This window comes from Microcaecilia unicolor, chromosome 10 (assembly GCF_901765095.1).
Source record: "Microcaecilia unicolor chromosome 10, aMicUni1.1, whole genome shotgun sequence".
Lineage (NCBI taxonomy): Eukaryota > Metazoa > Chordata > Amphibia > Gymnophiona > Siphonopidae > Microcaecilia > Microcaecilia unicolor.
Window position 1 is genome coordinate 138845663 of NC_044040.1, and position 15473 is coordinate 138861135.

The window sequence follows — 15473 nt, forward strand, 5'->3', positions numbered from 1 at the left end:
TTCCTGCTCCCACAGCCCGATTGGCTGGAGCCTCTGCTGCCAGGCCGGTTTGTTGCAAACACTCCTGATCCTCCTGTGCCTTCTTCAGTGTTGCCAGGTGGGCGGTTTTACCGCCCAATTGGGCGGTTTTCCGCGACCCGCCGCGGGAAATTTTTGCCCGCGGCGGGTTGCGGTTTTTTGGGCGGTTTTTTGGGCTTCCGGGCGGCTTTTTGGACGGCTTTTTGATTTTTTTCGGCCGCGGGGGGCGGGGTTAGTGACGTTTTTGGGCGGGGTTAGTGACGTTTTGGGCGGGGCCGATGACGTGGGAGGCGGGGCCGATGACGTGGGAGGCGGGGCCGATGATGGGGAGGCGGGGCTGATGACGGGGAGGCGGGCCCGATGACGTGGGAGGCGGGGCCGGTGACGGCGGGGGCGGGGCCGGTGACGCGGGGGTGGGGGTGTCAGGGGCGGGGTTTGTGTTTGGGCGGGTTTTGGGCTGGTTTCTGGCCTGGATTGGGCTGGAAAAAAAATTTCTACCTGGCAACCCTGGCCTTCTTCATCGAGAACCCCTCCTTTTCACCTGCTGTTTGTCCAGCTGCAGCACTCTCTGTCACCAGGTTTTCCTCTGCTAAAACCTCACCATTCTCAGTCTTTGGCAGTGCTGCAGCCTGCCTGGCCGTGACCTCCAGCCCCTCAGTGCTGTGTGGGTGGGGCCTCCCCAGCTGCAATGGAGTCAGTGTTTGTTTGCTGCTCTCAACTCCTGCTGCAGGCAATGGGCACAAAACCTGTGGCTGCAACTGCCTCTGCTGACCTCTTGCTTCTTACTCAAGTAAGTTTTTCATTTCTGCTTCCACCATCACTGGTGTAGAAAAGAGTCTCTCTCCTGAACTTCCAGCCCCTGTTTCTACAAGATGAAAAGTCTGGGTTTTAAAACTTTTTTCCTGTTCAGTTTTTCCAACCTCAGGTTCCCTTAACGAGCATGCCTCTCCAGCCCCACCTCCAGTCCTGCTTGCTCCAGAAGCTGCCAGAGACTGACTAGCAAGGTACTGCATATACTGTAATGTCTTTTGGGTACTGGGCCCAGGAAGCTCCTCTGGCCCCTGGGTGTTCTGGGGTCCAAGGTCTGAGCTCCTACTCTCCTTCTCTGTTTGCTGTTGTGACTGTTTGAAGGTTGTCAGGGCCTTTCCCCCCAAGGCCATTCTTTCTCTGTTGATGTAAACTTCTCTCAGAGGGTTCCCAGGGCCCTTTTTCAATGCCCCCAGCAAATGTTCTTTCTTTTGAAGAAGCTTGAGTAAACGGGTTACCTCCTTTGTATAAGTCTTGCGGTGCTCCACTGGGGCTAGTTTGCACAGGGCTTTTGCCATTTTAACCCGTTTCCCCAACTCTACCACCTCTTTTTCTGTGCTTTTTATTTTTCTCACCATTTGAATCAGGCCACTGGTCGGGTCCTCTGGATCCTGACTATAGTCTGTGAAATCTTCCTCCTCTGAGGAGTCACTGTCCTCCTCCTCTGACACCGGTAGGGCCTCCCGGCAGATCTCCATTACCTCTGCTCTCTCCTCTCTCTCCTCCGATCTGCTGTTCTCTGGGGCCTCCCCCAGCTCTCTCCCCACCTCACCTGCTAGATGGCGTGCCACTGTGAGGGGGGTACCGGTCTGGGTTCCTCCCGTGGAAGCCTGCACTCTTCGATCCACAGGGCTCCTTTCCCTCCTCTCTGGAGCCCTGCCAGAGAGGGAACTACTTCTCCTGGCCTTCTGGTCCCTGGCCCCAGGAGACCCCCTGGCCTGGGGCTTTCCTGAGGACCGCTCCCCAGGGACCTTCCTCATTTCTGGGGAAGGAGCTAGGCCTCACTCCCTTCCCCCTGGAAGCCTGCAGAGCCTCTGGCAGCACTTCCTCCTCCTTCCAAGTCTCAACAGCAACTAACTTGGAATGCCCTCCCAAGGGAGATGGTGGAGATGAAAATGGTAACGGAATTCAAACATGCATGGGATATGCATAAAGGAATCCTGTGCAGTAGGAATGGATCCTCAGAAGCTTAGCCAAAATTGGGTGGCAGAGCAGGTGGGGGAAGAGAGGTTGGTGGTTGGGAGGCGAGGATAGTGGAGGGCAGACTTATACGGTCTGTGCCAGAGCCGGTGATGGGAGGCGGGACTGGTGGTTGGGAGGCGGGAAATACTGCTGGGCAGACTTGTACGGTCTGTGCCCTGAAAAAGGCAGGTACAAATCAAGGTAAGGTATACACATATGAGTTTATCTTGTTGGGCAGACTGGATGGACCATGCAGGTCTTTTTCTGCCGTCATCTACTATGTTACTATGTTTACCCTGGATGGATGGGAGAGGGAGGACAAATGGTAGATTGAAGGGGCAGAGAGAAAGGGCAGACAGTGAATGGAAGGGATAGAAAGGGCAGACAGTGGATGGAAGGGGGAGAGAGAGAGGGCAGATGGTGGAAGGAAGGGCAGAGATAGAGGGCAGATGGTGGATGGAAGGGGCAGAGATAGAGGGCAGATGTGGATGAAAGGAAAAGATAGGGCAGATGTGGATGGAAGGGAGAGAGAGGGCAGACAGTGGATGGAAAGGGCAGGGAGAGAGGGCAGACATTGGATGGAGGGGACAGCAGAGAGGGCAGACACTGGATGGCAGAGAGCAAAGACAGATGCTGGATGGAGGGAAGACAGTGAAAAGAAGATGAGGAAAGCAGAAACCAGAGACAACAAACTGTGAATAAAATATATATTTTTATTTTTTTTGCTTTAGGATAAAGTAGTATTGTAGCTGTGTTAATAAATGTTTATAAATAGAACATGTAAATAAGTTAATCTTTTTATTGGACTAATTTTAATACATTTTACTTTCGGAGAACAAAACCCCCTTCCTCAGGTCAGGATAGGATACTGTAACAGCACTATACTGTATTGACCTGAGGAAGGAGGTTTTGACCTCTGAAAGCTAAATGTATTAGTCCAATAAAATGATATTTGTTTTATTTCTATTTGTTAATTTGTAAATTGGATTAGGGTGTATCTGTGTTTGTGAAAAGACATGGCTTTCAGTTAGCATTGACTGTGCAAGATCGACGATCTGTATTATTCTGTCTGGTTTCGTTTTACAATAGGTGAATTGATGTTCTAGTGCTCACTGTAGTGTTTAAGATGCTTTCCTTTTCCTTGTGTGACTCATAGAAATTACTGCTTATGGTATGGTAGAATTGCTCTATAGGTCCTGAGTGTTTTGTATTTTCGGTATGCCTAGTACTGGATTTTGGAGGGGGGTGTTAAAAAATGACCAGCCCCGGGTGTCAACTACCATAGGTACGCCACTGGTGGAGTGGAATGGGTAGCTGTGAATCGCTTGTTTACAGGGCCGTGCCGATGCAGTCAGCGGGGTAAGCGCCGCAGGGGGGCGCCCACCTCTGGAGGGCGCCGCCGCGGTGCTTACTCTCGCCCCGCGAGGCCTTTAAATCTTTTACCTGGTCGCAGCAGCGTCAGTGAAAGCGCTGCTGACGTCTCCCTTCCCTTGCACTCATTGGTTCTCTGTGTCCCGCCTTCTTCTGACGTCAGAAAGAAGGCGGACACTGAGGGAACCAAGAGCGCGAAGGGAAGGTAGATGTCGGCAGCGCTCCGCTTTCACTGACGCTCATAGGCGCCCCGTATAAGAGGCTTGGGGAGGCTTAGTGACCTTTCCCGCCCATGCTGCATTGCCTCCCCCCCCCCCCCAAACGTAGCCACTTTCCCTCGAGGCCCGCTCATCCAGACCTGCCAAGTCCGGAGTCTCCCGCACTCCCGAGTTTGGGCCGGCAAAGTGGGAATTAAAGTCTCCTCTTCAGCGCGAGTCGCGCGATAAAACAAACAAAAAAAAAGAAGCAAGAGCGGGGCCGTGGCAGCCTTCAAGCATGGGCTGTCTGCGCTGCAGCCGCTCCTCTCTCTGCCCCTGGAGGAGCAGGAAGGAAGTTGACATCGACTTCCTGCTCTGCTCCGGGGACAGAGAGGAGCGGCTGCAGTGCCGATAGCCCATGCTGAAAGCTGCTATGGTACAGCCCCGCGCTTGTTCCAGCAGCCAACTGTGGCTCCTGGGGGCTCCAAAGCGGTTGAAGCTGCGTGTGGTGTCGGTCCTCCCAGCTGATTCCTGCACTTTGGGTGCGTGTAACGTGTGTTACCTTTGTTTTTTTTGTCTGGACTCGGGGCGCTGCTGCTGAAGAGGAGAAGCAGCAGCAGTGGCCAACAAATTAATGCCAGGTGGAAGGGGGAGCGAGAGGCACTAGGCAGGTATAATGGAGAGAGTGGGAAGATGGGGAGAGAAGGAGGGGACATGGAGAAGGGCTGGAGTCCTGGAGAAAGGGAGAAGCTGCTTAAAATGAGGAGAAAATGGGGGGGGGGGTGAAAGAGGGAAGACACTGGAAGGAAGAGTAGGGAGAGATAAACTAACAGGAGGAGAAACATTGAAGGATGGGGAGAGAGAGGGGGGCATGATGAATGGAAAAGGGTAGAGAGAGAGAGAGACACTGGATGGAAAAGGGGATAGAGAGAGAGAGAGACACTGGATGGAAGGATTGGGAGAGAGGGGGTAGATGTTGGATGGCAGGATCGGGAGAGGGGGTAGACGAATGGAAGGACATGGAGAGAAAGAGGGAAGAGGAAGACAGAAGGATGGGGAGATAAAGAGGGAAAACAGATGGAAGGATGAGGAGAGGGGGGGTAGACGGGACGGGAGAGAAGAGAAATCACTGGACTGGACATGTAGGGGAGAGAGGAGGATTGCTGGCTATGGATGGAGGAGGGAAGGGCAGAGAGGGACAAGAATGGACATGGATGGGAGGGCAGGACCCAGGGAGAGAGGAGAAATTGCTGGAAATGGATATAGAGCAAGAAATGAAGAAGAAAGGAGAAAAGTAAAGAAATAAATGGAAAGGAAGCCCTGGAAATGGAGTTAAGAGGACAGATAGCAGCAGACCTCAGATACTGGCCAGCATGATTGGAAAAAGAAAGTCACCAGACAACAAAGGTAAAAAAAAATCATTTTATTTTCATTTTAGCGTTTGGAATATGTCTACTTTGAGAATTTACATCTGCTATCTTATTTTGCAATGTATAGCAATTTGTTTCTAAGAATATTGCTGACAATTCCTGTCAGTGTAGCAAGTGGTGAGCGATCATTTTCACCGGGGGGGGGGGGGGGGCGTGATCATTTTCACCGGGGGGGGGGGGCGCCAACTGATAGTCTGCAGGGGGGCGCCAGAGACCCTAGGCACGGCCCTGCTTGTTTACTCTTTCCAAAAACACTAGGACTAGGGGGCATGCAATGAAGCTACAAAGTAGTACATTTAAAACAAATCAGAGAAAATATTTCTTCACTCAACATGTAATTAAGCTCTGGAATTCACAGCAAGAGAATGTGGTAAGAGCAGTTAGCATAGAGGGGTTTAAAAAAGGTTTGGATATCTCCCTAAAAGAAAAATCCATAAGTCATTATTAAGATGGACTTGGGGAAAATCCACTGCTTATTTCTAGGATAAGCAGCAAAAAAAGTATTATACTGTTTTTGGATCTTGCCAGGTACTTGTGACCTGGATTGGCCACTGTTGGAAAAAGGATACTGGGCTTGATGGACCTTCGGTCTGTCCCAGTATGGCAATGCTTATGTTCTTATATGTAGTCTTTTTTAGAGAATGCCTTCAATTTACTGTATTGTTTAATAAAGATGTCATGAATCTGTAAATATCTGAAAATTGTTGACTAGATAAGGTGCATTTCTAAGCCAGAAGCTGAAAGGAATGCACTGTGTCAAAGAAATAAAGATCTTTATTATTAAATATTCCAGATGGCTTCCTCATCAAAGAAAAACCTTCTTAAATTGAAAAGATTATCTGGGTGTTTTCACAATGGACCGAAAAGTGATATATACTGGATGTCTTTCTGTATACTACATATTGGTTGACAAATGTCATGTGTGTGCCAAACTATGTTAACAGAAATTAACAAATTCCTACAATGTTAACCATAAAATCTCTCTGAGTCTCAACTGTCCCTCCAGGATCCCTTCAGTAATTAAATTAAGATTTGTGGCCTGATCCTAAATCTGTCAATGTGTGCTAATTACCCTGCTCTGAGATACATCTTGAATTCTGGACAAGCAAAGACCACCTATATTAGAGGAGTGCTGCAGTACCTCTGATTTATGAAAGGTGCCAGTTAAAACCAAACATTTTCTTTTTCTTCTTAGCTGAGATTACATTGTTCTCTCACTTGCTGCTAACTTCTTTTATATTTCTCTACTACATCTCTTGCAGTGAGGTCACACAGAGCCTTAAAACAGTCACAACTGAAACCAGACTTTCAGCCCCTTTTGCAGGGGATTCAGTGGTAAATATTCAGCCTGTAGCAGTCAGTGTTTTCTTTTTTTGGCTACCGCTGGCATCACCCCCAGATATTCAATAGCAGGCCATGTCCGTACTCCGGCACTGAATATCTAGGCATATATGACCAGCTAACACTTATGCGGGTAAGCACAATATTTGGCACTTAACCACAAAAAGTGAATGGCAAAAAGATAGGACTGCAAAAGGTGAATGGCATAAAGATAGGACTGCATTTTTTGTGGTTCTATTTATGCAGTTACCATATGTGGTTAAGTGCTGAATATCAGTACTTAACCACATAAATGCCGACTCCACCCATGGACCATCCATAAATTAGCTGATTTTGGTTTAGGAACTATCTGTGGATATTCAGCAGCAGGGCCGTGCCTAGGGTCTCTGGCGACCCCCTGCAGACTATCAGTTGGCGCCCCCCCCCCCCCCCCCCCCGTGTGGCATCTCCTTTCTCTCTTCTCCCACCCTGCCCCCTTTTTTAGCCCATTACCATAAAAGGTGAATGACAAGTGCTTTAGAATTTAGGTGCAGTTCATTACGGAATACGCTTATTGAGTTATACGTGTAAATTCTAATTTATTGCCAATTAGTGCTCATTATTGCTTAAGTGCTGTTAACAACGCTGACAGATTTTACTATTGTCACAAAATGTAACATTAGCCTACTAAAGATACTGTGCAAGAAGACATCCAAACAGTTCCATACTAGAGAATGACACAGGGACAATGTCTACAATATATTTTATGCTTTACATCCGCATGGTCTTTTGGTCGTATCGCACACAAATTAGTAACCATGGGCGTTGGGGTCTCCCAGTACAGGTTATTCGGTAGGTCCATTTGTAGGCGTGAGAATCAGGGGTTGTGATGACAGTAAGAAATGGGGCCGCAGGAGTAGACGGGCAGACCACTCAGACATACGCACACAGTACAAGATGCTTGGCAGACTGGAGCAAGAGCTGGATCATTCAATACTGTCAGTTTAGGCTGAGAACATGGCATGCTGCAGAAATGTGACCAAAAGCAAAAAGCTGGAGAAAGCTCTCTGACTATTGCAGCTGCTAATTCTCTCCACCTCCTGCCTGTGAGGAGTTGTGGAGGGCAGAATGAGCTAATCAGCAGCCGGAGGAGGGGAATCTCCGAGGAGAGGAATCTCTGTGTCCAGCTCCTGCACTGATGTGGGAGGGGGAACAGCACAGGGAGGAGAGTGCAAGAGAGTGTTGTGTAGAGGTAGACAGTGAAAGAAAACAACTGAGTAAGGATGCCCCCCCCCCCCCAGTTATGCAGGAGCGTCATCAGCTTTAAAACAATGCATGCTGTTCACCACCAAAGTGCTAGCTGAATTACAGTTTAGCTGGGATGGGGGAGGGAAGACCAGAGAATGCAAGGGGCATTTGTGAGCTCTTAACCTCTACTTATACAGCTTGGGGGAGGGGAGCTGTCTCTAGAGGTGCTGGTCTCCAGGTGAAGATGCAAAGGAGAGGGGAACTATGAAGTGTATGTGAGAGAATATGTGGGCCACCCCTCTACAATAAATCTCGGATGACCACAACTGAAAAGTTACCAAGTAGGTTCCTGGGGCTTGCATGTTGTAGTTCCTGAGTTAACCAATCCACACCAAAGAGAATCAGGAAACAAAATCCTCACAAAAAGTCTAGGACACAAAACAGGCTCCCTACGGATCTTAAACTGATGCAGGCGGGGAAGCCTGAAAGTAAGCAGCGATACAGTTTAATTTATAGAGCAGCTAACAACACAACATTAGAAATAAGCTAACGGCTTACAACATCAAATCATAGATTTTTATACAAACTACCCTGTACAGTTTTCCTTCCGGTTCTACTGTGCTGCCCCTGGTCCACGTGTGGAAAGATTGTGATACTAACTAGAACGCCTGCTCTATATGGCTCGAATCGACGGACGGACCTTGCAGAGGGAGAGGAGGCGTGCGGAAAGGCAGCAGCAGCGCATGCGCATAGGCGCCAATGTGCCAACATGGTAAGGTTTATTTTTATTTTTTAAATACAACTGGACGGCGTCATGGCAGTGCCGCGGCCAGTGCGGCGCCCTTGAAGGCAGGCGCCCCCCTGCGGTGGTTACCCCGCTTACCGGGTTGGCACGGCCCTGTTCAGCAGCACTAAAGGGTTAAGTGCCACTGCATATCTGTGGTTAGCCCCAGACAAGTGATTTAAATGGCCAGGAGCCTTTCCTGGTTGTATAAATCACTTTGAATATCCCTCAGAGAGTATTCCAAACTGATCACAGTTATTTGTTAGAGAGGAATTCTTACCTGTTTCACAGGTGAGTCCTTGGAATCCAAGGGGACACTGACAGCTGAAACTGTTTATGCCATCAATGCAAGTCCCTGCATTTCGACAGGGGGAAGAGTTGCATTCATTCACATCTGAAAGGGAGCAAGGACAGTAATTAGGCCTGACAAAGGCTGGCAAAAGGGGCAAATAAGGTTCAGGACACTGGTAACCAGAAATCATTAACACCTGAAAACTATTTGTTGCCCTAAGTGAAGTGGGTTAGTGGTTTCTATTCACTTGTTGGAGGACAAATACCCATAATATATATTTTTAAATATCTACTCTTACAATAAGCTGGCACTCTTTTTGGCAGACTTGTCATAGAAACTCAAAGTAGGTAGAGCTCCTAAGTCTCAATGCATGGTTGAGATGATGGTGCAAGGCATGAGGGATTTAGATTTGTTAGGAACTGGGCAACATTCTGGGAAAGCAGGAGCCTGTTCCGAAAGGATGGACTCCACTTTAACTGGGATGGAACCAGGCTGCTGGCACTAACATTTAAACATGGGTGTAGTTTGGGGGGGGCGAGGGGGGCATTGCCCCCCAAAACGCAGGGCTGGCGCAGTGCGGAAGGCAGCTCTCCCTCCATTCCACCCTCAACTCTCAGCCCCACCTCCGTCAGCCCTCCTCTCCGTTCCCCCCCCCCCCCCCCGGCACGTTTAACCTTTTATTTTCAGTGGCAGCGACAGCAGCAAAGAAGAAAGCACTGCGGGCTCACCTCCAGCTTCTCCCTTCCCTCACACAGTGTCCTGCCCTTGCGGAAACAGTAAGTGCATCATCGCAGAAGGTGGGACACTGTGTGAGGGAAGGGAGAAGCTGGAGGCGAGCCCGCAGTGCTTTCTTCTTTACTGCCTTCGTGGCCACTGAAAATAAAAAGGTTAAACGCGCCGGGGGGGGGGGGGGGGGGGGGGATGGGAGGGCTATCAGGGAGCTGAGGGAGGGCAGGGAAAATAGCTGGACATGGATGGGAGGGGAGGGCAAGGGGAGAGAAGAGATTGCTGGACATGGAGAGGAGTGGAGGGTAGGGCAGGGGGAGAGAAGAGATCACTGGACATGGAGAGGGGAGGGCAGGGGGAGAGAAGAGATTGCTGGACATGGAGAGGAGAGGAGGGCAGGGGGAGAAGAGATCGCTGGACATGGAGAGGAGGGGAGGGCAGGGGGAGAGAAGAGATCACTGGACATGGAGAGGAGAGGAGGGCAGGGGGAGAGACGAGATCGCTGGATGAGGAGAGGAGGGGAGGGCAGGGGGAGAGAAGAGATCGCTGGACATGGAGAGGAGAGGAGGGCAGGGGAGAGAGGAGAATTGCTGGACATGGATGGATGAATGGGGGCAGGGGAGAGAGGAATTTTGCTGGATATGGGTGGATGGAGGAGAGGGCAGGGGAGAATGGAGAGTTGCTGGACATGGATGGATGGAGGGGGCAGGGGAGAGAGGAAATTTGCTGGATATGGATGGATTGAGGAGAGGGCAGGGAAGAATGGAGAGTTGCTGGACATGGATGGATGAATGGATGGGGGCAGCGGAGAGAAGAATTCTGCTGGATATGGGTGGATGGAGGAGAGGGCAGGGGAGAATGGAGAGTTGCTGGACATGGATGGATGGAGGGGGCAGGGGAGAGAGGAAATTTGCTGGATATGGATGGATTGAGGAGAGGGCAGGGAAGAATGGAGAGTTGCTGGACATGGATGGATGGAGGGGGGCAGGGGAGAGGAGAATTTCTGGACATGGATGGATGAATTGGGGTAGGGGAGCAGTGGCGTACCAAGGGGGGACGGTGGGGGCGGTCCGCCCCGGGTGTCAGTGGGTGGGGGGTGCTCCGTTGCTGACTGCAGTCAGCCCTCGTCTCCTCTCCATCCTGTGCCTTTAAAAAAAATCTGAAAAGCAGCATGGCAGGCAGCGCTTCGTGTCTGTCCTGCCTGCTTGTAAAAGAAAGCGCCGGCAAACCTCCTCGTCGACGTCACGATGTCACGTCGGGTCTTCCCTCACTGGGTCCCGCCCTCGCGAGAAAATGGGAGCCATGCCTGGGGCTGAAAAGGGGTCCCTAATGCAAGGCATGTGGATGAAGGGGCTGGAACTGGGGGCTGAAAAGGAGGGTAGGTGGGATAAGGGGGCTAGTACTGGAACTGGGGTCTGAAAAGGGGCAGGGGCTGAAGCTGGGGGGACTGGGGGCTGAAAAGGGGACAGGGAGAAGTGGCTGGGGCTGAAGCTCGGGACTGGTGAGAGAAAAGGGCTGGGGCTGAAACTGCGGACTGGTGGGATAGTGGGGCTGAAAAGGGGGAGCAAGTGGGAGATGTGGGCTGGGGCTAGAACTAGGGGCAGGTGGGATAAGAGGGCTGGAACTGGGGACTGAAAAAAGGGGCAGAGAGAGAGAGAGGGGACAGACGATGGATGGATGGATGGATGGATGGATTGATGGGGGGGAGAGGGAGGGCAGACCCTGGATGGATGGGGGGAGAGGGGAGGGCAGACCCTTAATGGATGGGGGGGTGAGGGAGGGCAGACCTTGGATGGAGGGGGGGGGAGAGGGAGGGCAGAAAGTGAATGGAAGGGGGAGAGAGAGGGCAGACAGTGAATGGAAGGGGTAGGGAGAGAGGGCAGACATTGGATGGAGGGGACAGCAGAGAGGGCAGACACTGGATGGCAGAGAAAGAACGAAGACAGATGCTGGATGGAAGGAAGACAGTGAAAAGAAGATGAGGAAAGCAGAAACCAGAGACAACAAACTGTAAATAAATATATATATTTTTTTTTTTTTTTGCTTTAGGATAAAGTAGTATTGTAGCTGTGTTAATAAATGTTTATAATAGAACATGTAAATAAGGTAATCTTTTTATTGGACTAATTTTAATACATTTTGACTAACTTTCGGAGAACAAAACCCCCCTCATCAGGTCAGGTTAGGACACTGTAACACACTATACTGTATTGACCTGAGGAAGAAGGTTTTGGCCTCTGACAGCTAAATATATTAGTCCAATAAAATGGTATTTTATTTTCCATATTTGTTTTATTTCTATTTGTTAATTTGTAAAGTGGTGATTGGTATTTGTTAGCTTTTTTTTCCAAATTTACATCTGCTGTCTTTATATTTTGCACAGTACTAGGGGACATTTTCTGTTTCTGTGGTGTTGCATTGTATGCAGAGTCTGGCATCTTGGGGGTTCAGTTTAATTTTTGCCTAAATAGAAAGTTTATGATTACTTGTTCTATAGTGGATTAGGGTGTATCTGTGTTTGTGAAAAAGACATGACTTTCAGTTGGCATTGACTATGCAGGATTGACGATCTGTACTATCTGTCTGGTTTCATTTTACAATAGGTGAATTGATGTTCTAGTGCTCACTGTAGTGTTTAAGATTTCTTTTTCCATGTGTGACTCATAGAAATGACTGCTTATGGTATGGTAGAATTGCTCTATAGGTCCTGAGTGTTTTGTATTCTCGGTATGCCTAGTACTGGATTTTCGAGGGGGGTGTTAAAAAATGACCGGCCCCGGGTGTCAACTACCCTAGGTACGCCACTGTAGGGGAGTGAGGAATTTTGTTGGATATGGGTGGATGGAGGAGAGGGCAGGGGAGGAGGAGAATTGCTGGACATGGATGGATGAATGGAGGGGGCAGGGGAGAGGAAATTTACTGGATATGAGTGGATGGAGGAGAGGGCAGGGGAGAATGGAGAGTTGCTGAACATGGATGGATGGAGGGGAGGGAAGTCAGGAAGGAGATGCTCATGGATGGATGGAGGGAAGAGAGGAGAAATGCTGGACATGGATGGATTGGAGGGCAGTTAAGAGAGGAGAAATGTTGGACAAGGATGGAGGGAAGGAAAAACAAAGGAAGGAGATGCACAAGGATGGAGGGGAAGGGAGAGAGGAGAAATGCTGGACATGGATGGAGGGGAGGGAAGACAGATTAAGTAGATGCACATGGATGGATGGAGGGGAGGGGAGTGAGGAGAAATGGATGGAGGGGAAACTGCTGAATTTAAGGGCTGGATTGGAACACTTTGAAGGCAGATACTGAAACCCGAGGAAGGATAGGGACAGGGCTACAGATGGTAGACAGGATGCATAAGGATGCAGGAGGATGGTGGACATGGTGAGTGAAAAAATATCAAATGTAAAGAAGACACTGCATAAAACAGAAGACACTGGGACCAAAGCAAATAGAAAAACCAAATGCTCAGACAACAAAGGTAGAAAGAAGTATTTTATTCAGAATGTATTAATTGGAATGCCAGCTTTTGGAAATTTGCATCTGTGATATTTTGCATGTCAGTTTCAATTTTTCTAGCATTGCTGCATGCCGAGTCTAACTTCTTGAGATAACTTTTCAGTTCAGTATTTTGCCTTCATATTTTTTTATTTCTAGTTCCTTGTGTCATATCTATTGTCATGTGTTTTTCATGTGTGATCAAGGTGCAGTATTCTGCTAGTGTGTAGTATTTGCAGCCCTTTTTGTTTTTTGTTGTTTTTTTTTCATTAGGTAGTGTACTGGTGTTTTAGAGCCTGATGTAATTACAGTGCTGCCTTTCCACGCATTAGGTTGTAGCTCGTTGTGTCCTTGGAATTAGTTCTTTTATGGTTTGGTAAGGTTATGAGTGGGTTTTTGCACAAGTTTGTGTATAGTGTTTTGCACTGGAGAGATTGTGTGTTGGCTTTACTAAGATGGCACCAAAACATCAGAAAGGGTATAGAGCCTAAAATCATGATCTACATATAGATCTACATATAGAGCTTATGCATTTCTAAGGTCTACACTGGCATGATATGGGAAAGGGAGTCTGGAAATACTACTGGAGAGAAAGAGGGAGTGCTGGGTAAGGGGGAAAGAAGGAAGGAAGGAAGGAAGGAAGGAAGGGAGGGAGAAAGAGCTGGATTTTTTGGGAATAACCATAATATATATGTATGAGATATCTCATACATACTCATTATGGTTATTCCCAAAAAAGCCAGTTCTTTCTCCCTCCTTCATTCCTCCATATTAGCATATATATATATATATATATATATATATATATATATATATACATATACACACACATATATACATACACACACACACATTCTAAAACAACCGTTGTTTATTTAATTATAAATCTTTATTCAAATATTGCACTTATACATTTACATTGTTGTCCATTAAATCATCATAAAATTCCACTTTATAAACCAATCACTCTTCAAACTCACTCTTATAAACCAATCACTCTACAAACTCACTCCAATCACTCTAACCTACACATATCTCCTCTCAAGTGACACAAAATAACATCATATTGCTACTTGTATATTATTCCATTACTCACAAATCGCCATCAAGGATAGCAATGACCATATAATCAGACATAACCATACTATAAAGCGGTTTGCTTTTCTGATACAAATATCTAAATGTTAGTATCAATGTTCTTCCAATCAGTTGCCAAATGTTAGCCAAAACTGCGCCCAGAAAAGTCTAGGAGCTCATATCAAACCCACGTTTCATTTAGTATAGTGAAGACTAAATCTTCAAACAGATGTAATCGATCCAAATTGCTTCACTTGATACACGATACTTTCTCCTTTAGTGTCCTTAAGCAGGAAAACTTCGATCCATTTTTACATTGTTCATAAAAAAATCCTCCGCTGTATATATTCCAATCAGCAGACCATATCAACTAAATGCCCTTAACTGAAGACTTTGTAGCGATGCACTTTCTTCATCAGCAAGACCCTACACGCACGTGTTTCGCTCCTTCGAGCGTCTTCAGGGGTCAAATTCGGCTATCGCAGGCTGTTGGGTACTCGAAAACCAGTAGCTCACAGGGTCGTCACACAAGACGCCCGCACATGCAAATGAATATGCTAATATGCCCCGCCCCATCATTTGTCCCCCCAAATGAAAACAGTCAAACTACGCCCATGCATTTAAAAAGGAGATAGAGACGTTTTTAAACTAAAATGGGGGGAAAGCAGACAGTTGCACAGGAGAACATGGTTCGGTGTGGAGTATTCTTGAAGGGTACTATTGAAACAAGATCTTTAGGGAATCCCGATAGAGAAGTTTCAATAGTGGTGAAAGAAAGCCAGGAGTGTTTAATGGGGGCAACAAATAGGAGGAAATATTTTTTCACTCAAAGAATAGTTAAGCTCTGGACCACGTTGCTAAAGGATGTGGTAACAGCGGTTAGCGTATCTAGGTTTTAAAAAGGTTTGAACAAGTTCCTGAAGGAAATGTCCATAGTCTGTTATTGAGATGGACATGGGGGAAGCCACTGCTTTCCCCAGGATTGGTAACGTATAGAATGTTGCTACTAACTGGGATTCTGCCAGGGATTTGTGACCTGGATTGCAGTGGCGTAGCCAGACTGCCAATTTTGGGTGGGCCTGAACCCAAAGTGGGTGGGCACAAAATTTTCTCTCTACCCCCCTCCCCCAGCAAAATTTAGTCACACTAATCAGATGCATTTGTCACACAGGGGTAAAGTGCTGCTTTTCAGTGCATCAGGTTTCAGAAAATAATTTATTTAATAGCCTAACACCCTTCTGAATGAGCTTTCAGAGGCCAAAACCTCCTGCCTCAGGTCAGTAAAATGCTATTCTGGTATCTTCTCCTGACCTAAGGAAGTATTGGTCTCTGAAACGTTATTAACACAGGTACCATATTACTTGATCCTAAATTAAAAATAAAATTATTTTCTTTACCTTTGTTGTATGGCCATTTACTTTTTCTCATTGTGTTGCTCCCAGTCTCTAGATTCTGCTTTCCTTCATTTTCGCGTAACTCTTCTGCACCATTTGTCATTTTTCTCTCCTTTTTCTTTGCTTTCTTCA

At 47.7% G+C, this 15473-nt stretch overlaps 1 protein-coding gene across 1 annotated transcript in view; it reads right to left on the bottom strand.

The window, feature by feature from the left end:
* The window catches only part of SNED1 (sushi, nidogen and EGF like domains 1), a 684146-nt gene that overhangs the window by 401152 nt on the left and 267521 nt on the right, over positions 1-15473 (bottom strand). The window contains 1 exon segment of the mRNA XM_030215639.1: positions 8638-8751. Within this exon segment, the coding sequence (XP_030071499.1) occupies positions 8638-8751 (114 nt within the window).